This window comes from Manis javanica, chromosome 2 (genome assembly GCF_040802235.1).
Source record: "Manis javanica isolate MJ-LG chromosome 2, MJ_LKY, whole genome shotgun sequence".
Lineage (NCBI taxonomy): Eukaryota > Metazoa > Chordata > Mammalia > Pholidota > Manidae > Manis > Manis javanica.
In genome coordinates, this window is record NC_133157.1 from 99,068,980 (window position 1) to 99,096,515 (window position 27,536).

General features: G+C 37.0%; 1 protein-coding gene across 23 annotated transcripts in view; it reads left to right on the forward strand.

Moving 5' to 3' along the window:
- PARD3 (par-3 family cell polarity regulator) overlaps positions 1 to 27,536 on the forward strand; it is an 804,135-nt gene that overhangs the window by 421,134 nt on the left and 355,465 nt on the right. For 20 of the 23 annotated variants that reach the window (XM_037010348.2, XM_037010345.2, XM_037010349.2 and 17 more), the window contains 2 exons: positions 1,533 to 1,711; positions 21,654 to 21,785. In XM_037010348.2, coding sequence (XP_036866243.1) covers positions 1,533 to 1,711; positions 21,654 to 21,785 — 311 coding nt within the window. The remainder of the gene's footprint in view (positions 1 to 1,532; positions 1,712 to 21,653; positions 21,786 to 27,536) is intronic. The other 3 variants (XM_073228956.1, XM_073228959.1, XM_073228958.1) reach the window with 1 other exon arrangement.

Below are 27,536 nucleotides of genomic sequence, written 5' to 3' on the forward strand. Positions count from 1 at the left end.
AACTGTTGTGTTAGAGGCTTTTTATAAATATTTAACTTGAATCCAAGTTTTTGAAAACAGATTACTCTAACATAATCTAACCTAAGTTTTTTTGTCTTTAATTTATTATGGTCTTGAGTGATATTGCTCAGTTGATGAGGGGGCTTTTGGTTCTGATTCTCAAATGTTACTGGCTCACATGTTTTTCCTCTCTCTGGTTTTGTACAGGCATACCTCATTTTATTATGTTTAACTTTATTGCGCTTTGTATATATTGCATTTCTTAGAAACTGAAGATTTGTGGCAACCCTCTGTTGAGCAAATCTTTTGGTGCTACTTTTTCTAATAGTATTTCCTCACTTTGTGTCAATGTTACATTTTGGTAATTCTCACAATATTTCAAACTTTGTCTTTGTTGTTATATTGGTTGTGGTGATCTGTTATTAGTGAATACAGCTTACTGAAAGCTCAGATGATGATCATTAGCATTTTTAGCAATAAAGTATTTTTGATCAAGTAATTCTCTATTTTTTTTAGACATAATGCTATTGCACACTTAATAGAGTACTGATTAGTGTAAACATAACTTTTATATGCTCTGGGAAACCAAAAAATTCATTTGACTCGCTTTATTGTGAAACTTGCTGTATTGTGGTGGTCTGGAACTGAAGCTGTGGTATCTCCAGGCTACGACTGTGTATGTGTTACTTCTTCTCTGTAACAATGATCTGGCCTGCTGAGATGATCTCAGTGCTGCTGATCCAGATATTAGCCTGAGTTTGTCATTGATTTTGTTAAGCAATTGCAGGCAACAACTCTTTACATCAGTACAGTTGCTAAAACACTGTTTTTCATGTGAGTATATGCCAGATACTACCTGCATGTTAGCATATTACTTTCAGGATTTCCATTACCTTAAGATTAAGAAATAATGTCTGTGCTCTATACTTTCTGAAAAAACTTTATTAAATGAAAGAAATATTTTTTCAACAGAATTCTTAATGGACTAGCCAAACACTGTTTAGATTCTTAATGTTCAGTCCAGCAGATAGAGTTAAAAGGTGAAATTGGTTCCCTGGCTTAGCTTTGTTTCTTAGAGTTGAGACTATGTATGCTATTTTATTTAGGAATATTTGGATATTAATGGCAGTGACGGCCAGTGTTCCTCTCTGCCATGCCCGCACTGAGCAGCAGCTGCCGCTGCTGTGAGCACTCACGATGCCCGGTTGGAAGAAGTGCTATTTCAGTACTGGTGGCGTAGGCAGGGGCTAGAGGCAGAGGACGTCAGGCGGTTTGCCCAGAGCCGCATGGACAGTAAGCAGTGAAATGCAAACAACAAGCCCCACGGTATTACCCCAGAGCAGATCACCCCTTCTATGCCACAATTCTTTGACCATAAAGTGTTCAAAGGAGCTAACTGATGGGGTTTCTATTTAGAATGCTGATCCAGTGTCACCTTTAAAGTGTTATTCTAGTCTTTAATCTTTGGGATTTACCTACTTTTATGCTAACATGTAGTTTTCAGACATTAGTTATCTGTTTTGTATTTATAGATATGCCTCTTCATGTCCGCCGAAGCAGTGACCCCGCTTTAATGGGCCTCTCCACTTCTGTCAGTGATAACAACTTTTCCTCAGAAGAGCCTTCACGGAAAAACCCCACACGCTGGTCAACAACAGCCGGCTTCCTCAAGCAGAACACTGCCGGGAGTCCTAAAACCTGCGACAGGAAGGTAACCGCCTCTATTCTGTGTCTTCCTGGTACTGGTGATGAGTGTCAGCTGTTGACAAGATCCTTTGCTTCTAGGGCATCTTCACTACCGCCTTTGGTGTCTGTGCTCATCAGATGTCACATCAGAGTTCAGATAACTTCCTATTTATGCCTTTGAATTTTCTGATAAAATCCATGCTATATACTGTGTACATTTACTTATATATCCACTTTTTGAACAGATAATATAAACTTTTGACATGATACCTGACCCCATAAAGTCTGTCTTTTACCTGCCGCTGGTCACCCTTTCTCTTTGCAAGCGATCCCTTTATTAGCTTTTTTTACAGGGATATTTTACACATGTATAAGCAGATACTTATATGCTTATGAAATACATTAAATATGGACTTCGAAGGATGAAAGTGGACTACATAGTCATTTATCTAACTACTCAATTGATAATTTTAATCTCTTTTCAAAATGGCAGTGTCCTGTGTACTCTTAATAAGATTTTCTCCTTTGACCTAATTTATTTTAGTCTGTGACCTAATTTATTTAGTTTAAATAAACTTTATTTTAGTCTCTTAAGTCTATCTTTTCCATTTGTTTGTTAATGCTTTTTGTCATAGGTTCTGACAGAACCCTTATCATCCCATTCTGTTTTAGCTCTTACCTTTTGCCCAGTGAACTTTAAGCTGTGTTGGTCATTTTTGCTGCTAAATCTGTATAATAGATTCTTATTAAACAGCTGTTGAATGAAATAATAAACATTTTATTGAATGAATTAATAAACATTTTCAATGCAGCCAGTAATTCAGAATCATAATTAAGAAATGTAGAACTATACTCATCGCACATTAATATTAAAATAAATGTAGTGTGATATATCCTTTGCATATATGTGAAAATACCTGTTTTAAATATGTCTCTTAACTAGGTTTTGCGTTTCAACAAACCTTTCTTTGTACTAGTTCAAGGAATGAAAAAAGAAATATATGGAACACATAAGTTTAAACTGAGAAGAATCTACCAGGAAGAAACCTCTTGAGTTTTTGGATTAGGGGTTTAACTGATAAACTCACTGTTCAGAAAAATTTTATTATGTACTTGATGAGGATTCAGATTGGGGTATCTTCTCATTGAGATTAGCTTGGAATTTTCGAATGCTCTACCATGTGGTGTAGACTATTCCAAGAAGCAGAATTTGGTTTATGAAGATAGGCCTCATGACATTTAGTTTGTGTTAAGAATAGAACCTAATTTACATTGATATTTACAAATGTATGAATGAGTCAAGTTGGCAGTTTTAAAAAATCATTACTTTTTAAAATGGTTTTCACTTAATTGAAGGGTGGGGGTCAGAGGTTATTGAGGTAATCAGGATTTTCATTTTTACTTATTCAGCATCTTAGGTGTGAGTCAGCTTCAGTTGCAGGAGACATAACCACAGAAGCTACTTTAAACATAAAAGGATCTGAAACTGAGAATTAGTTTCTTAGAAAGTTACTGGCATGCCTCAAGTCTGAACAAAGCAGTATGAAATGTCTGGCCTGAGCAGGGGAGAAAGTGGGCCGCACTGCAGGGCCTGGGCCTGTGTTCACCTGGCCTCCTGTCACATGTGAAGCTGGGAGCTGCACCCAGAAATGCCCCAGAAAACTCCATCATCTCCTGTAACAACAGCCCAACAAAATCCCTGATTTCACAACCATCATCGAAATCTCATGCTATTGAATCCAAATGGGCAGAATGAAATTTACATTTGATCTTTATCTGCAGGGGAGTCTGAGAAAGGGACTTGACTCCAGCCTCTGCAGCACAGGGAGGGGTGCTGGAAGAGGCCTGGGGTGCTCATTGCCAATCACACCCACCACCATTTTGCTTTCAGAAACACACATCTATCACTGTAAAAAATTGGGAAACTAGTTAGGATAGAACAAAATTAAATTATCCATAATTCCCAAACTCAGCAACAGCCATCACTAAGATGTTAGTGAATGTACACTCCCCCGACCTCCTGCACAGAATTGGAGTCATGCTATGTCTACATTTGCATCCTGATTATTTCAACCTTTCCCCCCCTATATCAGGGATTTCCCCTGGTGTGAGTTTTATTAGAAAATAGTTTTAATGCATGCAAACTATTCAATTGTGGAGTATATTCTGATTTATTGATCATTGTCTTATTGTTGGACATTCATACTCCTTCCATTTTTTTTTCATGTTATATCAGTGCTGTGAGACAAACTTGAAGTTAATTTTGTTGGTTTTAAACATGATTACTTAACAAGCTTTATTTCTATATGGAGTGGTATTTATACCTACACTTAACTGAGGAAAGAGTTTGATTTACATACATATATCTAGATGAAAACACATAGAAGACACAGGAAAGGTAATGTGTAATGAATTTGTCTTTGAAATATCTTTGGCTTTACTTTTCAAATACCTAATTTTATAAGCTTGCTATCTAAATTTTAAGCTGTTGGTATTTCAGTCTGGGAGTTTTTAAAAATATGGATACATATGATTAAATGCCATCTTATTTTCAGTGATAAAGATCCCATGTTTTCAATATTCACAAAGGAGGTTTAGTGGAAAGCAGACTTGTAGATCAGTATTAAATTTATTTCTTTGTGTTGGATCTATGAGTGCATATCTGTGCTGAGCAATTTCAAGATGTTAGAAGTTCTTATTGGTGTGTAGTGGTTTAGGTTTTCTGTGTAAAAATATGGAAGTAAATTAGCTAAGTGTTCATAGCCTTGTGATTCATTACTCTCTGATGGTTAAAATAAGTTGACATTCTTGTATAACTCATCTACATAATAGGTAGCTTCTGTTCTTCCAAGTTGAATCAGCAAAACACACAAGTTTAGAATAATGTCACCAGTCAGTTAAAATCTCTTACATCTGAGCAGGGCAGTTCCATTCTGGTATGATAAAACACTGCCCTATGGAACAAACTCCTTTGGTTCAAAACCGCAGATGAGAGGTGGAGTCTTCCCAGTTATAACAGGGGTAATACATTCTTCATTCCACTGTTAGATTAGAGGGCCACATAGACAGATTTTGATGCTACGAAATGAGGTGAGAGCTCAGAGAGACCAAGGATTCTGTGGCTTCCAGATTTCTTAAAGTTTGTCAGACTTTTATTTGGAAGTAAGATGTAGAGGAGAAAAGAGAGTCCTGCCTTTTTCAAAGTTCTTCAAAACATATACTCATTCTTGTTTCCCTGGGTTTTGTGGCTGACTGGCTTTGTCAACTTCCTTTGAGAACATTTTGCTCACTCTGTATTTAAAGTACCTTGCTAGACAGAAGATACAATTTCCTTTGAGATTTTATGTGTGCTTTTATTTCATCCTGGGAAAGAGTATTTCAATTAGTGTGAATACTTATATCATTTTGCCACCTCTTTGGTCATCCTTATTAAGTCAGTGTCTCAGTGAATCAAGAGTTCAACTAGTATGTGGAGAGAATTAGGTTCATCCCATCAAGTACAGTGTAATTGAGGTACTTAGCAGAATCAGCCTACCATGAAGTTTCAAGGATAAAGTCTGTACTATTTCACTGTGCATTGGTTGTAAAGCTATTGTTCTTCTAAGTAGAGAGATGTTGCTTTTTTAGTTTATACCCATTACCCCCACCACAGCCCAGCCCCACCAAAATTAACATAGGTAGATAAAAACAAAGGTAGCATCAAAACCATGTTTTGGTTTTGAGTAATTTCCAAGAGAGATTCTTACTAATTAGGGAAAGGGGACGATTGTGACAGGAGAACATACTGCATAGGCATCATTAGCTCTTTTTGTCCCCCTTTCTTTTATTTATTTATTTATTTATTTATTTATTTATTTATTTATTTATTCATTCATTCATTCATTTATTTATTTATTTAAGGTATCATTGATATACAATCTTATGCTCAGGTTTCACATGAGCAGCATTGTGGTTACTACATTTCCCCCATTATCTAGTCTCCCCACCATACCCCATTGCAGTCACAGTCCATCAGCATAGTAAGATGCTATAGAATTACTACTTGTTTTCTCTGTGCAATACTGCCTTCCTGTGCACTTCCCCCTATGCTATGTTCTAATCATAATGCCCCTGAATCCCCTTATCCCTCCCTTCCCACTCATCCTCTCCAGTCCCTTTTCCCTTAGTCCATTCTTGGGTTCTGTGATTCTGCTGCTGTTTTGTTTCTTCAGTTTTTGCTGTTCTTATACTCCACATATGAGTGAAATTATTTGGTACTTGTCTTTCTCCGCCTGGCTTATTTCACTGAGCATAATACCCTTCAGCTCTGTCCATGTTGTTGCAAATGGTATGATTAGTTTTCTTCTTATGGCTGAATAATATTCCGTTGTGTATATGTACCACATCTTTATCCATTCATCTACTGATGGACACTTAGGTTGCTTCCATTTCTTGGCTATTGTAAATAGTGCTGTGATAAACATAGGGGTGCATATGTCTTTCTCAAACTGGGCTCCTGAATTCTTAGGATAAATTCCTAGGAGTGGAATTCCTGGGTCAAATGGTATTTCTATTTTTAGTTTTTTGAAGAACCTCCATACTGCTTTCCACAATGGCTGAAGTAATTTACATTCCCACAGCACTGTAGTAGGGTTCCCCTTTCTCCACATCCTCACCAACATTTGTTGTTTGCCTTTTGGATGGTTGGCCATCCTAACTGCTGTGAAGTGATACCTAATTGTAGTTTTAATTTGCATTTCTCTGATGATTGAGGTGGAACATCTTTTCATGTGCCTATTGGCCTTTTGAATTTGTTCTTTGTAGAAGTGTCTGTTCATATCCTCTGTCCATTTTTTGATCAGATTTTTTGCTTTCTGTTGTTGAGACACATGAGCTCTTTATATATTTTGGATGGCAACCCTTTATCAGATATATCGTTTGTGAATCTATTCCCCCATACTGTAGCATGCCTTTTTGTTCTACTGATGGTATCCATTGCTCTACAGAAGCTTTTCAGTTTGATATAGTCCTACTTGTTCATTTTTGCTTTTGTTTCCCTTGTTCATGAAAAAGTTGCTCATGTTTATGTTCAAGAGAGTTTTGCGTATGTTTTCTTCTAACAGTTTTATGGTTTCATGACTTACATTCAGGTCTTTGATCCATTTCAAGTTTACTTTTGTAAATGGAGTTAGTAATCCAGTTTCATTGTCTTACATGTTCTGTCCAACAACAACACCTGTTGAAGAGGCTGTTATTTCCCCATTGTATATCCATGGCTCCTTTATGGTATATTAATTGACCGTATATGCTTGGGTTATATCTGGACTCTTTGTTCTGTTCCTCTGGTCTATGGGTCTGTTCTTGTGGGAGTACCAAATTGTCTTGATTATGTGGCTTTGTAGTAGAACTTGAAGAGGGGAAGCAAGATCCCCCTGCTTTATTCTTCTTTCTCAGGATTGTTTTAGCTATTCGGGGTCTTTTGTGGTCCTATATGAATTGTAGAACTATTTGTTCCCATTCATTGAAGAGTGCTCTCGGTATTTTGATAGGGATTGCATTGAATCTGTAGATTGCTTTAGGCAGGATGGCCATTTTGACAATATTAATTCTTCCTATCCATGAATATCAGATCTATTTCCATTTATTGGTGTCTTCTTTAATTTCTCTCATTAGTGTCTTATAGTTTTCAGGGTATAGATCTTTCACATCCTTGATTAAAATCATTCCTGGCTATTTTATTCTTTTTGATGCAATTGTGAATGGAATTGTTTTCCTGATTTCAACTTTCTGCTAGTTCATCATTAGTATATAGGAATGCAACAGATTTCTGTATATTGATTTTGTATCTTGCAACTTTGATGAATTCAGATATTAGCTCTAGTAGTTTTGGGATGGATTCTTTAGGGTTTTTTATGTCCAATATCACATCATCTACAAACAGTGACACTTTGACTTCTTCCTTACCAATCTGTATGCCTTTTGTTTCTTTGTGTATAGTCTGATTGCCGTGGCTAGGACCTCCAGAACTATGTTGAATAGAAGTGGAGAGATTGGGCATCCTTATCTTGTTCCTGATCTTAAAGAAAAAGCTTTCAACTTCTTGCTGTCAAGTATAATGTTGGCTGTGGGTTTGTCATATATGCCTTTATTATGTTGAGGTACTTGCCCTCTATACCCATTTTGTTGAGAGTTTTTATCATGAATGGATGTTGAATTTTGTCAAATGCTTTTTCAGCATCTATGGAAATGATCATGTGTTTTTTTTCCTTCCTTTTCTTGATATAGTGGATGATGTTGATGGATTTTCGAATGTTGTATGATCCTTGCATCCCTGGGATGAATCCCATGTGATCATGGTGAATGATCCTCGTGATATATTTTTGAATTCGGTTTGCTAATATTTTGTTGAGTATTTTTGTGTCTATGTTCATCAGGGATATTGGTTTGTGGTTCCCTTTATTTGTGTTGTCTTTCTTTGGTTTTTGTGTTACAGTGATGCTGGCTTCATAGAATGAGTTTGTAAATATTTCCTCCTCTTCTATTTTTTTGAAAACTTCAAGGAGAATGGATATTATGTCTCCTCTAAATGTCTGATAAAATTCAGCGGTGAATCCATCTGGTCTGCGGGTTTTTTTCTTGCTTAGTTTTTTGATTACCAATTCAATTTTGTTGCTGGTAATTGGTCTGCTTAGATTTTCTGTTTCTTCCTTGGTCAGTCTTGGAAGGTTGTATTTTTCTAGAAAGTTGTTCATTTCTTCTAGGTTATCCCGTTTGTTAGCATATAGATTTTCATAGTATTCTCTAATAATTCTTTGTATTTCTGTGGTGTCCGTCATGGTTTTTCCTTTCTTATTTCTGATTCTGTTTATGTGTGTAGACTCTCTTTTTTTCTTGGTAAGTCTGGCTAGGGCTTTATCTATTTTTTTTATTTTGTCAAAGAACTAGCTCTTTGTTTCATTGATTTTTTTTCTATTTTCTTATTCTTCTCAATTTCATTTATTCTCTGATCTTTATTATGTTCCTCCTTCTGCTGACTTTGAGCCTCGTTTGTTCTTCTTTTTCCAGTTTCAATAATTGTGACTTCATACTATTCATTTGGGATTGTTCTTCCTTCTTTAAATAGACCTGATTGCTATATACTTTCCTCTTAGAACTGCCTTCGCTGCGTCCCACAGAAGTTGGGGCTTTGTGCGTTGTTGTCATTTCCATATATTGCTTGATCTCTGTTTTAATTTTGTCATTGATCCATTGATTATTTAGGATCATGTTGTTAAGCCTCCATGTGTTTGTGAGCCTTTTTGTTTACTTTGCACAATTTATTTCTAGTTCTATACCTTTGAGATCTGAGAAGTTGCTTGATACAAAATTCAAAATTTTTGAATTTACTGAGGCTCTTTTTGTGGCCTAGTATGTGGTCTATTCTGGAGAAAGTTCCATGTGCACTTGAGAAGAATGTGTATCCTGATGCTTTTGGGTGTAGAGTTCTGTAGATGTCTGCTAGGTCCATCTGTTCTAATGAGTTGTTCAGTGCCTCTGTGTCCTTACTTATTTTCTGTCTGGTTGATATGTCCTTTGGAGTGAGTGGAGTGTTGAAGTCTCCTAGAATGAATGCATTGCCTTCTATTTCCTCCTTTAGTTCTGTTAGTATTTGTTTCACATATGCTGGTGCTCCTGTGTTGGGTGCATAGATATTTATAATGGTTATATCCTCTTGTTGGACTGACCCCTTAAGCATTATGTAATGTCCTTCTTTGTCTCTTGTGACTTTCTTTGTTTTGAAGTCCATTTTGTCTGATATAAGTACCACAACACCTGCTTTTTTCTTCCTATTGTTTGCATGAAACATCTTTTTCGATCCCTTCACTTTTTGTCTGTATATGTCTTTTGGTTTGAAGTGAGTCTCCTCTAGGCAGCATATAGAGGGGTCTTGCTTTTTTATCCATTCTGTAACTCTATGTCTTTTGATTGGTGCATTCAGTCCATTTTCATTTTGGGTGATTTCAGTAGATATGTACTTATTGCCATTGCAGACTTTGGATTCGTAGTAACCAAAGGTTCAAGGGCAGCTTCTTTACTATCTAACAGTCTAACTTAACACACTTATTACACAATTATAAACACAATCTGATGACTCTTTTTTTCTCTCCCTTCCTTTTCTTCCTCCTCCACTCTTTCTGTGTTACGTGTCTTATTCTGTACTCTTTGTGTATCCTTTGACTTACTTTGTGGATACCTGTTTTAATTTTGCATTTAGTTAGTATTTAGTTGGTCTTCTTCCATAGCTTTGGTTTTATTTTCTCTGTTGACAACTATTTAGCCTTAAGCATGCTTCCATCTAGAGTAGTCCCTTTAAAATACACTGTAGAGATGGTTTGTGGGAAGTAAATTTCCTCAAGTTTTGCTTATGTGGAATTTTTAAATTCGTGCTTCAAATTTAAATGGTAATCTTACCGAGTATTGTTGTCTTGGTCGGAGGCCCTGCTGTTTCATTGCATTAAATATATCATGTCATTCCCTTCTGACTTGCAGGGTTTCTGCTGAAAAGTCTGACGATAGCCTGATGGGTTTTCCTTTGTTGGTGATGTTTTCTCTTTCTGACTGCTTTTAGTACTCTGTCCTTGTCTTTGATCTTTGCCATTTCAATTATTACATGTTTTGGTGTTTTCCTCCTTCAGTCTCTTGTGTTGGGATATCTGTCAACTTCCATGGCCTGAGAGACTATTTCCTTCCCCAGATTGGGGAAGTTTTCAGCATTTATTTCTTCAAAGACCCTTTCTATCCCTTTTTCTCTCTCTTCTTCTTTTGGTACCCCTGTAATGCTAATATTGTTCTGTTTGGTTTTGTCACACAGTTCTCTCAATATTCTTTCATTTCTAGAGATCCTTTTTTCTCTCTTTGCCTCAGCTTCTCTGTATTCCTGTTCTCTGATTTCTCTTCCGTTAACAGTCTCTTCCACCTCATCTAATCTGGTTTTAATTCTCTCCTTTGTTTGTTTCATTTTTGTTATCTTCCTTTTGAATTCATCCCTTAGCTCTTGAATAGTTTTCTGTAGCTCTATCATCATGCTTATGACTTTTATTTTGAATTCTTTTTCAGGAAGATTGGTAATTTCATTCTCACTGAGCCCTCTTTCTGGTGTTTGAGGGATTTTGAATTGAACATGGATGGTTCTTCTGCCTTTTCATGGTCTTGGAGCAGTGTGATTGGTCGCCAGTGAGTGGCACTTGTGTCAGGTGGGAGAACAAAGTCCCTTCCTGCTTGCTGGTCGCCTTGCCTGTCTCCACTGTCTGTGCCAGTTAACCGAGCACGGGAATTGGCCTCTGGGTTAATCCCCTAGGCAACCATTCGCGGGGTACCGTCGGGATAGCCTAGGGCACCAGCAGGGGTCATAGGCCATTAGTGTGTGTGTCGGCCACAAGGACAAAGCCTTTTCGTGGCTGCTGATCTCAGCACCTGTCTCTGCTGTCTGTGCTGGTTAACCGCATGCCAGGAACAGCCTCTGTGTTTATCCCCTAAGCTGCCATGGGCGGGGTGGCTTTCGGGATTGCCCTAAGGCCCTGGTGGGTGTCGCCGGCCTGTAGCTCATGTTGTGCTGTGAGAAGAAATCTCCTTCATACGTCCTGGTCTCCGTGCCCATCTCTATTTTCTGTCCTGGTCATTTGTGTGCAGGTTGCAGCCTCTGGGTCTGGGCCTGTTAGCTGCACACAGGGAGAAGGCTCTGCGTTGAGCTGTGTAGTTGCTGTAGGTGGGACTGCCCTCTGGCCTGTCTGGAGCATTGGTGTGGATAGCTGGTTTGTGCCCAAGTGCCAGCGTGGAGAAAGGAACGGCAGGCTGCTTTTTGCTGTAAGGGGCCTCAGAACTGTGTTGCCAACCGGGGGGATAGGGCACCTGAGGCTCCTTCATGTTCCCAGCCTGGTGGACTGAGTGTGCCAAGATGATTTTGTCCACCTGTTAAACCCTTGTCCCTTTAAGGCGTGAGCTGGGCTTGGGGGAGTGCTCGGGTCCTGCTGGGTCGTGGTTGTACTTTACCCTTTTCCGTGAGATGTTGAGTTCTTCCAGATGTAGATTGGCTCGTGTACTGTTACTTCTGGTCACTCTTTTAGGAATAGCTGTATTTGCTGTATTTTCAAAAAATATATTTTTTTGGGGGAAATTTTTGCCATCCTACTCATGCCTCCATCTTTTCTTCTCCTAATGTGTATTTAATGAAATATTTAAGCTGTAAAATATTTCATAATATTGTTTCCATTTTTTTGTGTCCTCTAAAGCTTTGTAGTAGGCAATTAAAATATGATATTAAAGATAATGAGCATTTATTATTGGAACAGGCATAATTTTTAAAAACCTTACCAAGTCCATATTACATCTTAGTCTTAGGAAAAAATATTCTAGCATTCTTAATATTACTGCTAACAATCTGATTATGTTATGTGATCTCCACTTCAGTCCCCGTTTTTGAGGAATTTTTCATGTTTTTCTGTTTTCTCTAATTCTTGCTATGGCTGTTGTTATTGAGAAAGTATATATTTGGCCCTCTTGGCATTTCATTTGCATTGCTCAAAACAGCTGAAAACCAACTAAGTAAATAATTACATGATTGGATTCAAACCCAAAGATCAAAGTAAATATCCATGAGATCATACTGATAGTAATAAATGATTGAGTAAAAAAATGAGGAAAAGGGACATATTTCTTTATAGAAGAATTCCAATTAATACATGTAATTTTTCTCCTTCTAGAAGTTGGAGTTTAATTCCCCTCCTTGAGAAGTGGCTGCCCATAGTAATTCTTTTCTGATGAAAAGAGGATGGAATGTGAAAAATAGTAATTTACCGTGAGGTAGCAGTGGACTCACCTGTCCCCAAGTCACCAAGTCACAGGCCTTTTACTGAAGACCGCTTTTAGTTGACATCCTTCCCTGGACAATCCTGAATTTGAGAAATGCTTGCAGGTTTAAATATGCTGCCTTCTCATGGCTGGGAACCCTCACTTCTGTCTTTAATTTTGTCCAGACACCCTGGTGCAACAGCTGTTTTGTTTCCACTTTTTTTTTTTTTGGTGGGTGTGTGGGGGAGATTTAACAGGAATTACTCAGCAATTTCCCAGAATCACTTTTGGGAACATTAATAGTTTCCTTAAGAATTAATATCCTGCTCAGAGAACATGCCTTTTCTGCTGATGAGGTCAGAGAGAAAGACTTAATTTTTTTAGAAGTTTGAGCATCAGTTTCTTTTTTCTTCCTGTGTAGAGATGAACTTCTCCAGATAATTCAATATTGCACAAGAAGCAGCCAGTAAGCCAGTAGAATGGGATTATGAGAAGTGAAAATAAACATTTTTACCCTTTTGAAAAATGTATCTATGGAGGTAGTTTACCTTAAAAGGCAATTTTACATTTAAGGGGAAAATTTTACGGAAGTTAAATTGTAGACTGTTCTTAGGGACTGTCACAGAAATTACCCAATTTTTCTGCTAATCCACCCAGTTTATTAAAGTTATGATTATGGATTAAAAAAGACGGAACTATTTTCGAAAGTGCTAATATTTACATTGGCAGCCTATATATGATGTATGTATCTTTTCAATTTTTAGTAATTTCTTTGAGTCAGTATATATATACACACACACACACACACACACACACACACGGATGCACATATAGCTTTTAAATTAAGGTGAACAAAAAATATTTAGGTAAATATAAAAGGTATATGTTGCACAAATCAGGTAATGCATATGACTTTAGATATTTTGGAATTAGTCAGCTACTAGAAGTGTTTTACTTTCTCTCCCACCCCCACCCAGCATTTGTTCTGTTCTCTTGGTGCACAGATTGCTCCTGATGCAAAAGGCTATTTACAATTGTAGGTTTCAGAGATACATATTTAGGGTTATGTGTTTTTGAAGGAAAATGAAATGTGGATGGTTATTTCTTATCCTAAAAATAAGATATATTTAGAAATAAACACTTTCTAAAATGTTCTAAAATTGTTTCAGTTTTAAATTTGTTTTTCAGAATCAAGCAACATTAGTCAAATGTCGCTTTTCATCTTTCCTGTACTTTAGAAAATGAGCCAGGTTTTTCAGAATGTAATCTGATCTGAAATATTCATATTTTGTTTTTTTCTCATACATGTGCCCTCGGTTGAAGGAGGGGCCCCATTGTCCCCATTCCTGACACTCGCCAGTGGTGGAATGCTAGTGGCTGCAGGGTAATTGAGGGGCATGATGACTTTATGGAGTGTTGTGCAAGAAAGCAAATGGGAGCTGCCATTACCGATGCTTCTCTTTTAGCGCTGATTTTTAGTTACTCAGAATCCAGATGGAGATAACATCTTTGTAATTTGAAAAAATATGATCCTTTCCTCCCCATCTACCTTCTTGCCCCACACCCATGTTTCATATGATAAAAGAGATAATCTGAGTTATGCCAGGCAAAAACTAATTTTAATTTGTAACAATTTTAAAGCACACATTTTACTCATGATTATTCGTATAACTATATAGTGCTTGTCATGAAGCTACCATCGCTAATGTAAATATAATTTGTGATTTAAGATTATGGCTTTGCCCTACTTTATATGTAAGAACTCAGGAAATACTTTACAATGGGAGGTAGTCATTGTATAGGAATGGATGTATATAAGAAATTATTATCATTACCCAGGAAAACTATAGTTCCTGGTTAGATCCAGAGGGAGATGTTGGAAATCTTGTTACTTAGCACTTGTGCATTGAAGTGGATTGGTAAACCATAGGAACTAGTTAATCATCTGAATCTCCACTTAGTATTTGTTATAACTTCCATGGAAACCTGTTTGTTCCTTTGGGCTATAAGAGGTTAAGCTGGACGTTCTCTAGTGTTTACCTTCCATCTTTAAAATTCTCTATCTGAAATTTTTCATGGCATTCTGAACTATTGAAGTGGGTTAGGAACAATGGGAGAAATTGGTTCAAGTAAGTAGCATGAATGTGGCTGCGTTTTGCTGATTTTCCTATTCTTCTTGGATTTCCTGGTCTGTCATGAACAGAAGTGGTAGCTTCAGAGAAATCTGTGATCTGACAGTCACCTCTGGATACCTCATGGCCTTTACAAGTTGACCTGCATCCCTATGAGAGATCTGACCAAGGTATATAGTTCTTTTTCATACAAGGACCCCTTTATGTTCATAGCCAGATGCAGGTCCATGTTCCAGTGGTATTTCCTTATCTGGTGCTGAGACTGTTGTTAACAAGATACTGATAGGTTGTAAGATGAAAGTAAAATATTATGCTTCTGGTTTTGTTACATATCAACCTGAAGGATTTGTTGTGTGACAGGAAACGTATTTGCAAAATTAATCCTCATTCCCAAATGTCTACTTTTAGAGTTCCAACATGAATTTTCTTTTTTTCCTGGCATTTTTGTCATTGTTGAGTTTCAATGTAATTTTATGATCTAGAAAAAATTGAACATGTAGCACAAAAACTGGAGAAGACATTAGCTGTAGGTCATTTTTTTCAGGCCAGAGTGAATTTTAAGAATTATATACTTTTAACATTTCAAAGGAAAAAAAAAGTCATAAAATTTGATGTGCATGCTATGAAATTTTATTTACATTAATAAAAAGAAAATTTGGATACATTTTCTTTAATTTTTTTTACTGATTCCTGTTCAAAAGTTAAACTCAGTTTAAAAAGAAAATTAAAATAGAAATTTAAAAATGAAATATTTATTACTGATGAAATTTGAGCTACAGAGGTACATAATGAACGTTTTGGCACTCAAAAGCTCTGGATTTTTACTCTTTCATTTAAAAAGTTTTTAAAAGTACTGTACCAGTATACTTGGGATCTTTTGTTGCCAGTCCACCACACTTTAATAGCTATCAGGAATGATATACGATGTAGTCTACTAATAGAATTTCATGTTGACAAAAATGGCTGGGTGTTCAAATTTCCTCTTTTGTCTTTTTATAGTTCTGCTTGGGAGTAGGAACAAATTTATAAGCACAGACTCTTTGTCTCTTCCACCCCTCTCATCAATAATAGTCAGGAATGTGGAAGAAAGCAATTATCAAAAGGAAGAGTATGATGTATGTATGTACCAGTATTTATGCTTATTTACATACAAGAATTACAGATAATATGGATTTAGGAATTGCAGCTAATCTGGGAACAGAATTGTTTGACCTCAGAACAACAACATGAGACATTATGTGTAAAGATGTTGGTCACCATGGATTCAAAGAATGCTTTTTCACTCATGGCACTTCAAAATGTCCATTCATCCAGGATAAGTGATGATAAATACCATGTTTGGAATAAAATCCTATATTTATTATTTTTACAAAATGTCTTCAGAGGAATTTAATTGGTTTAAACAGATAGGTACAGCCAAACTTTCTGCTCCCATTTATAAGTTCATTATTGAACTGTGTTTTTGGGAGTACATTTATTTACTACCTGCTGCATTCTTATTTGAAGGACCACTGAAGGTCAGAAAAGTACATTGACAACAATCCTATTTACAGACCCCTTTATGGTTCGTTAAAGCTTCTTCTAAACTTTAGCCTTGGCCTTGCTTCCAAGGTCATGTTCTAGGGCAGCCGTGAAGAGGTGCAAAGGAGAAACTCTGGCCCTGGAAACAGGAATGGGCCTGCTACACTGAACCAACAAAATGATTACTGAAGATTTTAGCAAGCTTCATTTAATTAAAAAAAATTATCCTAAGCCATAATTCCTAATTTCACTTCAGCCTCATAGTTTCAGTCAGCCATCCTGAGAATAGTGTCCTTTGTTTTTTGCATGTCATCTCTTGGGGAAATGATAAAGCAGACAACTGGATTCTTTTTGACCACAATTGCAGAGTTGAAAAATATTGCAAATTTTAAATTTGAGAACCACATGGGAATTCTTGAAAACACAAGATGCATAGGGGGTGCGAAAGTGAAATTTATATACATTAAGTGTTTAGTATTTTAAAATATGAAACAATTTACTAATTATGTTTTTTTAAAGGTGTTTGGAATCTTTACACTGAAACAAAATGGAAACATAAGTGTCCTAGGGTAACATAGAAATATCCATTACTTCTGTGTTTTTCATGAATATTCCCATAATTCTGCAATACAGGTATGCTTGCCAAGAAATCTGACCATCAGTGAAATAGCTGTTTCTGAGAGATAAACGCCTAGAGTTGGAGCTTAGTATGCCAAGAATAAGCTTCTCTCCCAAGGCACTGGGTGGGTTCTGTGTGATTTCTTTTTATTGAGTTGCAATTGGCTTGGGGAGTGGTGAGGAGGGAGACAGGACAGTTATTTTCCCTAGCCCAGAAGAGATTAACTCTATAGCCAGGGTACTACTACCAGGGAGCAGCAAATTAATATGCATTTCCTAGCCTGGGTGACTTTCTGACACCTGACGGTGTGGCAGAACACTGAGATGATAAGGAGAATCCCTGATTACAGCGGGAACATCTGTTTTTTTCTGGCAGGAGGGAAAGCAAAGCTAGAGCGGCTGTTTGGAGCAGCTCGTAAATGGAGGATTAGAGTGATAATTAAAAAAAGCGTTATTCCTTATGGTATTTTTCTTATATAATCTTTCAGATAAAGTGGTAGCTTTACTGTAATCAGTTATTTCTTGTCATTAGCAAGTATAATAATCATTTGGATTTTGCATAATGGTACTACTGATAGATTTTTTAAGTCTAAAGGAAAAGATGTCTGTTTTTGCTTTGAAGTTTACCAATATACAAAGTGGAGGCATTAATTTGATCTTAGAATGAAACAGTTTTAAAATTACATTTTCCGATTTATTATAAATATGGCTCTCGCTTGTTGCAAAAATATTAATGCTAAAAAGTTTTTATTTCCCCTTTTTAGAAATTTTTATGAAATACAAGTGTTGCAAATACATTTAACTTAAAAATTTGAACTTTTCCATAGTTGACTGTAGTTTGATCCATGAAAAATGTAGATAGTCTTGCATGAACATAGTTAAAACTACTATATTTTAAAAATTATTTACACTAAAATAAATATTTTCAAATTGAAAACAGAATGCACTATATACATTTCAGTTCGAGGCAGTGAATAGCTGAGCATATATTGTGAAGTAGAAAATAGTACCTTACAATATTTGCTGATGCACTCACATCATATATACAAAATCTCAGCATATAGGCCTACATGTTTTGTATGAACTTGACCCAAACTTCAGATAGGACGGTGAAAAACATGTCTGAAACTCTAGTTGTACCTGCATGATGCTGTCAACAAAATAATGGTTATGTTGCCTAGCGATTAATAACACATTTTAGAAATTCTTCACTTATTTGATAGTGACTAGATTATATAGTAACTGGACTTTTCACACATCATAAATACATGAATTCATTATGGAGTTTACTATAGCAATGTTGAATTATAAACTTTTTTTGTCAGAGGTGTTAATATCAGTTTTATTTTCTTTATCAATTGATTACTCAAATTTGATTCTATGAATATAAAATCATAGGATTTTTTGGGTAGAGTTCTGAAAGATGTATTTTTTTTCTCTTTAGCCCTAACTACACTATATATGATTACTCTGTGTAAGCCTGCTGTAAGAATTACATGTCCTAACTGATGTAAATGTAGATATGTCACACTACTTTTTGATACCACTGGCAATAATCCCATTTTCCACAGATACAGTATATTGTAGGTATAACATTCAATAGCTGTATAATAATGGTGTGCATCCTTTAGTATAAATGTAAAAGTACAGTCATTATATTTCAGTGAAAATGCATCTTCATTGAACTTCATTGTGATACCTTTATAAAGCATTTCCTTTTCATTTTTAAAACAACCTACAGAAATGTTCTTTTAAAATCCTGGGACTCTAAGACATATGAAAACAGGAAACATCAAGTATTCAAGAAAAGCCACCGTGTTGTTGTAGCTCCTTGAGCCAAGTGCTTGAGCTTAAAGGTGAATGGTGAGCTCTGCCTAGTTCCAGTGTTAACAGTAGAAATAGCAATTTAAAAAATTAAATTATAAGTTAGAAACTATAATTAGAAGTAAAATTACAATATAGTGGTAACAGAAAGCATGACATTTAGTTCCATTGGTAACCAGGGAATGCTTTTTAAAGAAAGCAGCATGTGAGAGCTGGGGTTAGAGATGATAGTGTTTTTACTGAAGAAGTGATTGGGAGTCTAGGCTCAGAAAGATCACAGGTGAAGGTGAAAAGCTGTGTGGCCCAGCACGCACACTTGTCTGCATGGTTCTCTGGTTTGCCTGCTGTGATGTCACCAAGTATGCATTTCAGACAAATCCTCTGCGAGGTGGCACAGAGCATCACTGGAGATGACAAGGCTGCAACCAGCGTCCAGTGGGAAGGTGCTGCAGTCATTTCAGACAGGGAGCAGCTGGGCCTGAACTAGGGTGACAGCCAAAGTGCAGAGGCTTGGCAAGGAACATTGGAGTCCCAGGAGCTGGCACTGTGGGGTCAGAGACAGAGGGAAGCGGTGAAGAGATCACATTTTCCAGAAGGGTGCTTACACTGATGTAGGAGGCGAGTTTCATTTTGGAGCTGTTGGTTTTGAGATAGATTTGGTCCATCCTGTTGGAAATTTAGATCCTGAATTCAGGAACAAGTTTAGTTTTGGTGACTTGTGCCTAGAAGTCGTCAGGGTTTTGAAATTGTGCACTTTTTGAGCTTGTCTAGGAGACTCCAGTAAGCAGTCCACTGACAGAGCCAGCAAGGGCCATTTACAGGAAGAGGAATAATGACAAGATTCATAAGGAAGTACTGGCTACGGACTGGGTTTTAGATGCCAAGAAAGTGAGAATTTTGTGGCATCTGGTCTCATTTTTTTTAAAAGACATATTTTTTCCTCCACAAGTGGCATCTTGTCACTGTGCAGATGTCCAGTTCACTGTCAGCTCTTCACCTAACAGTTTTAACATCCGTTGATTATCTTCATCCGAATGGATTATCTCATTAGTAGTTGAAAATGGAGATTTTTCTAATTTGATTAATTATCCTACTTCTATTACTTGGCATTCTTCTGAAAAGACAAGCTTCCCCTCATTGATTGGAACTTGTGGTGTGTCTCAGTTCCTATTGAAAAGGCAGAATAGATTTTTCACGCTTTGTTTACTTTTTCTTTTTAAAGTAAAGAGTGGGTGTAATAATGGTGGAAAAGGAACAGAAAATCCAGCCCCTGGAGCAATAGTGGTAGCAGATCCTTGACATAAAGATTGTTTCTCCACACTTCCAATACTTCTCTTCCTGGACATTTAATGGTTTTGTCATTGATAAGTGAATCTACCCTTTATGGCTTCTTTAAATTCCTTGTCAGTAAATTTATGAACTGTCATATGAAACAGATAGTTTTGTTTTGCTCTGATGTTATCACGCTCAAGTTTTAAGGAGGGGTGCTTCGTATTTTGAGACACAGTGAGCTTTAATTTCTTATTTGCTCCATTCCTTTCTTTAGACATTGTCTGTGTCCTCTGCTTATTTTACCATTTCCACATCCCATAAATCAGGCCAGCCCCTAATCCTTGCACATGAAACGACACCCTAATCTCACCAGCATTTTTCTTGCTCTTGGAACTCCATCTGGTTACTGCTTTCTTGAGCTGCCGTAACCAAAGATGCACAGTTTTTCTGGTAAGAAGTGCTGGCTGCTAATGTTTAATTCTACTATTGAGTTTTTAAAGCTTATTATCTGTAGGTTAATTAAAAGAAAGTGTAAAGTTTCATGCTAAACTTTATACTGGTAAATATTTATAGATGAAAATTTTCTTCATAAGTCACAATATTGGCATAGATCCAAGGCTAGAAATTCATTTTTAAGTTTTATTTGATGGAATGCATGAGGGAGCAGAAAACATTATGCTAGTCTGTTGCTAAGGTCTGTACAATGCAAACCTATTGTGTTATACTTTTTTGTTTCTGTGTTGATATTCACTGCTCATATGGTTTACATGATGAAGAATAAGAGTCAATCATATATATATTTATAGCCAGATTACTGTTAACAAAGTTGTGAAGGAGAATATTTTGGTACTTTCTTTAAAGTTATGGCACTGATGTAAGAGGGTCAAAGAGAGGTTAGCATTTTAAATTTTTTCTTGTGGGAGATATTTAAATGTAGTTATTGAACTAAAGTGTTTGACTTTCCTGCCATATCCTTGCCTTCTTATTTCTTTTCAGAACATTGAAATTAAGTTTTTACAGCCCCCAAGCAATTTGGTGTAAATTATTATTTGAAAGAAACATCCAGTAACATTTGCTTTCTCTAGGATGTATCAAATCAATACTTACCCACTGACTAGGCTTTTATGTAAAAACATCACTTTCATAAACATGTTGGAGTGAACAGTTATGTGTCTATTATGTACTACATGTTAGAATAAACTGATTTTTTTCTTGATATTTGAATTAATCCTTACAACTAGCTTGTGAAATAGGAAACCGACTAGCCCAGAGTCTTCTATCTGTTGCCAAATGTCACAAAACTTATAGGGTTCTAAATGAGGAGCAAATTCATTAGTCTTCCTTCTTTAAAACATTTTGGTGAATTATAGAAAAAATTTCACAATATTACTATGAAAAGAGAAAAATGTCATGATTGAGAGACAGTACACCTTACACAGAAATACCTTTCATTTTTTGGTGCATATACTGGGCCTGGGAAATAGATTTAGGAGGGAGCATGGAGTATATTGTTCCATCTATTGTGCCATACATAGACCTACATACATACATACTTACATATACTTGTGTAGTTACCCTCCCTACACAGTCATTTGACTCCCTTATCCTAGGCATATGACTACATTTCTGAGGTCTCATCTAGGTGAGATGTCCTCAGTCAGCTTTTTTGTGTAGGCTTGCAAAAAATATTTTAAGTATGTAGAACCATTTTTCTGCAAGTTTTGAAAAACCAGTTGCATCATTAATTTGCAAGGTCTGGTTTTTTATAAAACAACTTTTGTTTCTTTTGAATAGAAAGATGAAAACTACAGAAGCCTCCCACGGGATACTGGTAACTGGTCTAACCAGTTTCAGAGAGACAATGCTCGCTCATCTCTGAGTGCCAGTCACCCACTGGTGGACAAGTGGCTGGAGAAGCAAGAACAGGTAACCTAAACGAATCCTTTGGCACGTATGATTGGTAAACTTCCTGGCCCTTACCCCAAAGAGCTTTCCCCTCCATCATAATGATGATTAAAGGAAAATTATTCTAACAAACTTTACAGTTAAGTACTAGGCTTTAGGTCAGAGTTTGTCTAACAAATGATTTATCATAAGCAGTTATGAATCCTGGCCGAAGAGTCTGAAGTTCCACGACATTAGAACTTGTTGGTATATGGCTGAAGCAGGTACTTGGTGCGAAAAAGCAGCATGTGTGGACAACCAAGACCCCATGGGTTATTCTCTTTCTTACAGGCAATAAGTCAGAGGGACTGAAGAGGCAAATTAAAATATTCTGTTATACTCTGACTTTATTTTATGAGAGAAATAAATGCTGTGGTGTTGTTTCAGAATTTAGATTATTTTGTCAGGTTTGGGGACTCACCTTTCCATAAATGTCAAGGACTATTGTAGGTTCGTAAGTTTTCAGAGCTGCATAGCTCACTCTGCAGGGTAGCCACCTACACTTCTTGAAATCAGAAATGTTTACCTCTCAATATAAATCATAGCTTCCTGTCTTGGGAAGATCCACTGTTTGTGAAGTAGTTATGTTACTGTTAGAGAAGCCTTCACTTGACATGAAGACTTAAAAATGTATCTGGTAAATTTTGATGTATAAAAAATAAATTCTTCCAGCTTTTTAAAAGTCTTAATGGTTTACTGTTGGTCACAGTATTTTTTTTGTAGTAGGAATCCCAGTGTTTTGTTTGTAATTTTAACAGTTTTGATGTTAAAAACACAGTTATTTGGTTACTTAGACAATTACTTATTTTGTTAAAAAATTTCATACAAATGGGAAACCAGGAAATTACCCAGGGAGAGAGTGTTTTGTTGTTTATCTTTTTCAGTAATTTCTGAAATTATTAATAGTTGATGTCCAGATGCCTGAATAGCTGTTTTTCAGTTTAGATTAATGGTATCAACTGAAAGCAATTCTGTGTTCAGCTCAGTTCATCTCTGTCTATATTCTAGAGCTTAAATCTCCTAAAATAATTTTGTGTATGTGGGGGGTTTGAATACGAAACAGTAAAAAAAAGACTGTTTGCCTTTAATACCATTGATTGGGTGGAAAATTACCATATAATATATATTAGCATACAGACATTGTGGGATGGAAATAATTTTAAACTATTGAAAACCATCGACATTCCTCTTAAAGAAAACACAAATTTTCTCAAAATAATAAAGACTTTAAACTAATTGGTGTTGTTATTTTATTATCTCTTTGATGTAAATGTTTTTAAGATTGAGATAGTTCAGCGTGGCCTAGAGGCACACTGGCTGGTTACCAGCTACTTAATCACATAGGAGATTTGAGCACATTGCTAAACTTGTCTGTACCTCAGTTTACTTGTTTATCAGTGTGGATCACAAGACTCACCTCATATTGTTAATGTTTCAAGTGACATAGTACCACCAAGGGGTTAGAATCATGCCTGGTACCCAGAAAAGCTCAACATGTCTTAATATATTTGTTAGAAACAAAATTGGCTGCTAATAACAGAAAATTTAGATTGCATAATAAGGACATATTCATGATTCATGTGGCAAGTCTGGAGAAAGGGAGGGTTGGTGATTCCGTTTGCAGCTTGCTGACCTCACTGAGGATCCAGATTCTCTGTCCTCTCCCGGAGCCTCCCCAGGGCCTCCCCAGGGCCCCGACGCTCTGTGCTCAAGCCTGTCCTTCCCTGCTGGAGCCCACTACCCCTCTGTGCAGAGGAGGAGGAACACTGCCTTTTCCTTCCTGGTGCCCCTTTTTGAAAGCAAATGAACCTTTTCCACAAGGCCTCCCCACCAGATGCCCCTCCTGTTTTGTTGTTCAGAATTGCACAACTTGCCAGCCCATTTCTAAAGCAAAGGAAAGAGAAGTACCAGCACTGGTTTAGACCAGCTGTGCTTGACCTGGAGCTGGGGGTGGCAGGTGGCACTGTACCTTTCCTGAAACACAATTGTTCACCATGAACACGATCAGGGTTCATGAAATGAGCTGCAGTTAGCTTCATATACTAAATGCGACCATTTTTACTGCAAGATTAGGAGGGAAAAAACAGGCAGCCCAGAGTTTCTAAAGTATGATACATTTAATAGTATTCTAAAAATACTACTTTTATTTTACCATTGCTGTTGTGGGTCTGTTTTTAAGAAAGTAGTATATTCTTTCTTTGCAATTTTGGTATAAAATAGCCTCTTTTTAAGCAAAAGTGGTTGCCTTGAAGCTACATACTTTTTCCCCCCAAAGACTAAGGCTTGATTGGCTTCTGTTAAAATTATTTGAAGTCTTGTTTTGTGATAAGAAGGGTTTTTAAAAATAGGTACATTCTTAGTGTATGTAGCCTAAAATTATCTTCTTCCTTGGCTAAAGTTTAAAAAATGACGATCCATTCACTAAATTTGATGATTTCACATCAGCAGGGTAATTAACTTGACTGAAATCTATTTAACTGGACAAGAACAGTGGAACCCAAACAAAATCTGTATTAAAATTTTGGCTAAAAGTAAGCACAGTGGTGTGGGGACAGGAGAACTAACAGGACAGGAGAACTGTGGGGCCGCTGGAGATGCCAGGCAGCTAGTCTCGTTTCATCGTGTGGATTTGTTCCCTGACAGTTGCTCCGGCTCATCAGTCTGACCTCAATGGCCTGATGACTCCTCTGTGGATTTTTTTCCTCCTTCGTTTTTGCCATTAAAAATATAAGAAAGAAAATGGGCTACTTAGATAAAAGAACATGTCATGTGGTTAAAAAGGGCGTCAGGCTCACCAGGGTTGTGCTGATGGCTATCTTCACTTAGTGACGCCGTCTGGGCTGAAGAGGTTAGTAGACTTCTAGGTGTTGTATGCCTCCAGTGGTTTTCTTTTTGCTAGATTTCTCACTGGAGTGTTTGTCTCTCATTGTCTCTGTTTTTCAAAGGCAGTTATGGCCCCATCAGCTTTGCCAGTAGGAATGAATAGTGGGAATGAAAAGGGAAATGAGTGTGGTTAGAGTGCTGAGCTAGCAGATACCTCTGGAAGCTGAAGGTGTCTTTCCATTTGTGCCGGTTTGATTCTGCATAAGAGGATAGTGCGTTTTCCTTCCCTCTGTGAGAAATTGGTAAGTCACACTTCGATAAGTAAAGATAGGGGGTGAATCATACTAGATCTCTGTAGCAGGAAGCACTTGGAGTCTACCTCAGTATCAGTGACTACTAATTCACCTTGTTCAAAATAGCCTGTAGCAAAATCCTACATCACATTCATTTCAGAAGGTAGGGGACTGTGTATCTTTCAAAGAGCATCCTTTATGTATGTCAATCTTGTGACTTCCTTTTTCTGAGAGATCTCAGAGGAAGCTCAGAGGATTTGAAAACTAAATATTGGATTACCTTGAAAAAGTTTATGTGCTTCTGAAATTTTGACTGAGGTCCAAGAAACAACAAAAGCTGCAAAGCCCTTAGGTTTGCTGCTAGGCAGTGCTCGAAGAAATCTGAATTCCTTTTAGCTTCCCTTCCCTGACTCTGTGTAGACTATAATTTAATACTGGCAGATAAAAGATCATGAGCTGACATTGTTCTTATATCCCTACAGTTTATTGCAACTAATAAATTCTGCAAAAGAGGAGGCAGGAACTTTACAATATGTGATTGAAAGCATTTAGGACCAGAAAGTAGGGAGATCTTAAGGAAAATTAAAGCTAATTGGGGGGCCTGCCATTTTCACTACCCTGTCTTGGTGAACAGGCCTGAAGCCAATTAACAGAAAAAGCAAGGAGGTACAAGGCACATTCCAGCTGCCACTTACGCTCTGTTACAGGGGAGCAGCTGCCCTGACCTTTAGAGAAAAATCTGTGTTTTAGGGTTCTTCCTATCAAGCAAAAAACTTTGTCTAATTGGCAGATTATATGCAAGGAAGCAAATTGTGAGGAAAACTACATGAGATATTAGGTGATGACAGAATTTGACTGTGACACTGAATGGCCTGTACTCTGCTCACCTTTGTGCCCTTGCCTGCAAGTCCCTGTGTGCAGTGTCCCAAAGTCTTAGAGCAGGGGGTTGTAGGAGCAGTGGTAGGGCCTTTTTTCCTTCTTATTTTGTGCACTTCTGTCACTGTCTCCAGCCATGAGGCTTCTGTCCAGACTTTTTCATGCATTCCTGACTTCTGCTTATGTGTTCCTTCTGAAATGAAGATGACTGACCTAGGGATATTTGTCTGTTTTTACAGTAGGATTGTTGTGTCCTAGGTATCAGCATTAGAAAATAGCTGAATCTTCCATAGAAAATGTATTTACATAAAATAATGCTTGAGAATAAGTGCTTATCATTCATCTCATTCTCAAGGAAGAATCGCTCAACATTGTCTGCTTTCTCTGATGCCTTTTAAACTTTTGAATATATTCGTGCATGATAACCAATATATCCACAGGATACACAAAGAGTATATTAAGGTATGTTCATTTATAAGAAATGTTTTACTTTTACTATTCATAATTTGATTAAAGCCAACTTTTTGAAGATCTAGGGCAACAGTAAAATTTAAAAATTAGGGCCTATTTTGGATGTGAGTAAATACATAGTAGTGAAGAAACATTTGTAAGTTTATCTAGAATTTACATGAGGGCAGGTAAAAAAAAAATTAGTAAGTCAGTCAGGCAGCACTGGTGGTGGTAGGTTTTGCCGCTTTGCCTTGGTGTGGAAGCACACTGGGTCTCTGGGAGTCCTGGGCTCTGGGTCCACTGCCATGCCTCACGCTGCACTTGGTTTTTCTTCTGATCTGTCTGCACAGCGGAAGGCCCCCTCCTCCTTTCCCAAGTGCTTAATAGCTTTTTCTAAATGAAAAAACAAAACCAACTCATCTCCCTGATGCCTAGCAGTACCCAGATGACTCAAGTTGGTTTTTAGAATGTGAAATGATCTTACTTTCTTAATTATAAAATTAAGAGATTGCTTTTTCAGAAATCAGATTGCATCAGCTGCAGACTGGTCAGTGAGACGGTGCTGCAGACTCCTCCATTCACACATAGAAGCACTGTGGACGTTCTGACATGTGAACACACAGGGCTGCATGGTATCTGCTGTAATAAATGGAACATGGGTTGCCACACAGCAACTGAAACGTGTTTTGTTAGTTTAGTCTTTAATTCTTTAGCCCACAGATGCTGAGTAACCAAATGACTCTGGATTATTTGGTTAAAAATAATCAAATTACCTTCCTCTGAGTTCTAAAATTCTATAGTTTTCTATTAAAAGGAAAGGATTTCTATTAATATTATTTACTAATTGGCAAAGTTTTGCAGAACGTGTGCAGAAGTAAGTATAATTGTGTTTACCTCTAGCAACAGCAAATGGAGAAGTGGAAAAACATCGAGAGTGTTTTAAAATCAAATTTAGTGTTCATTTCAAAATGCCAATGAGTTTCTTTATAGCAGAAACCTGTCATGCTCACAATAACACCAAAAATAAAACCAAAACAACCTTTGAAGAGAGTGGTCGTGCCACCTGGATATATGAATATTCAGCAGCAGAGTATTTTCTTATGCTTTGTTAATAGGATAACTGCTGTGATAGTATGTATCTTGAAATTATCTGAGTTTAAAAACATGATTAAAGCACCTTTGATTATGTGACACATATTATTGTCACAAGCCCTACATATTTTCTATTATTATCAAAGAACTCTAGGCTAGAAGCACCAAATGGTAGAACAGAATTGATGTGTTCAGGGCT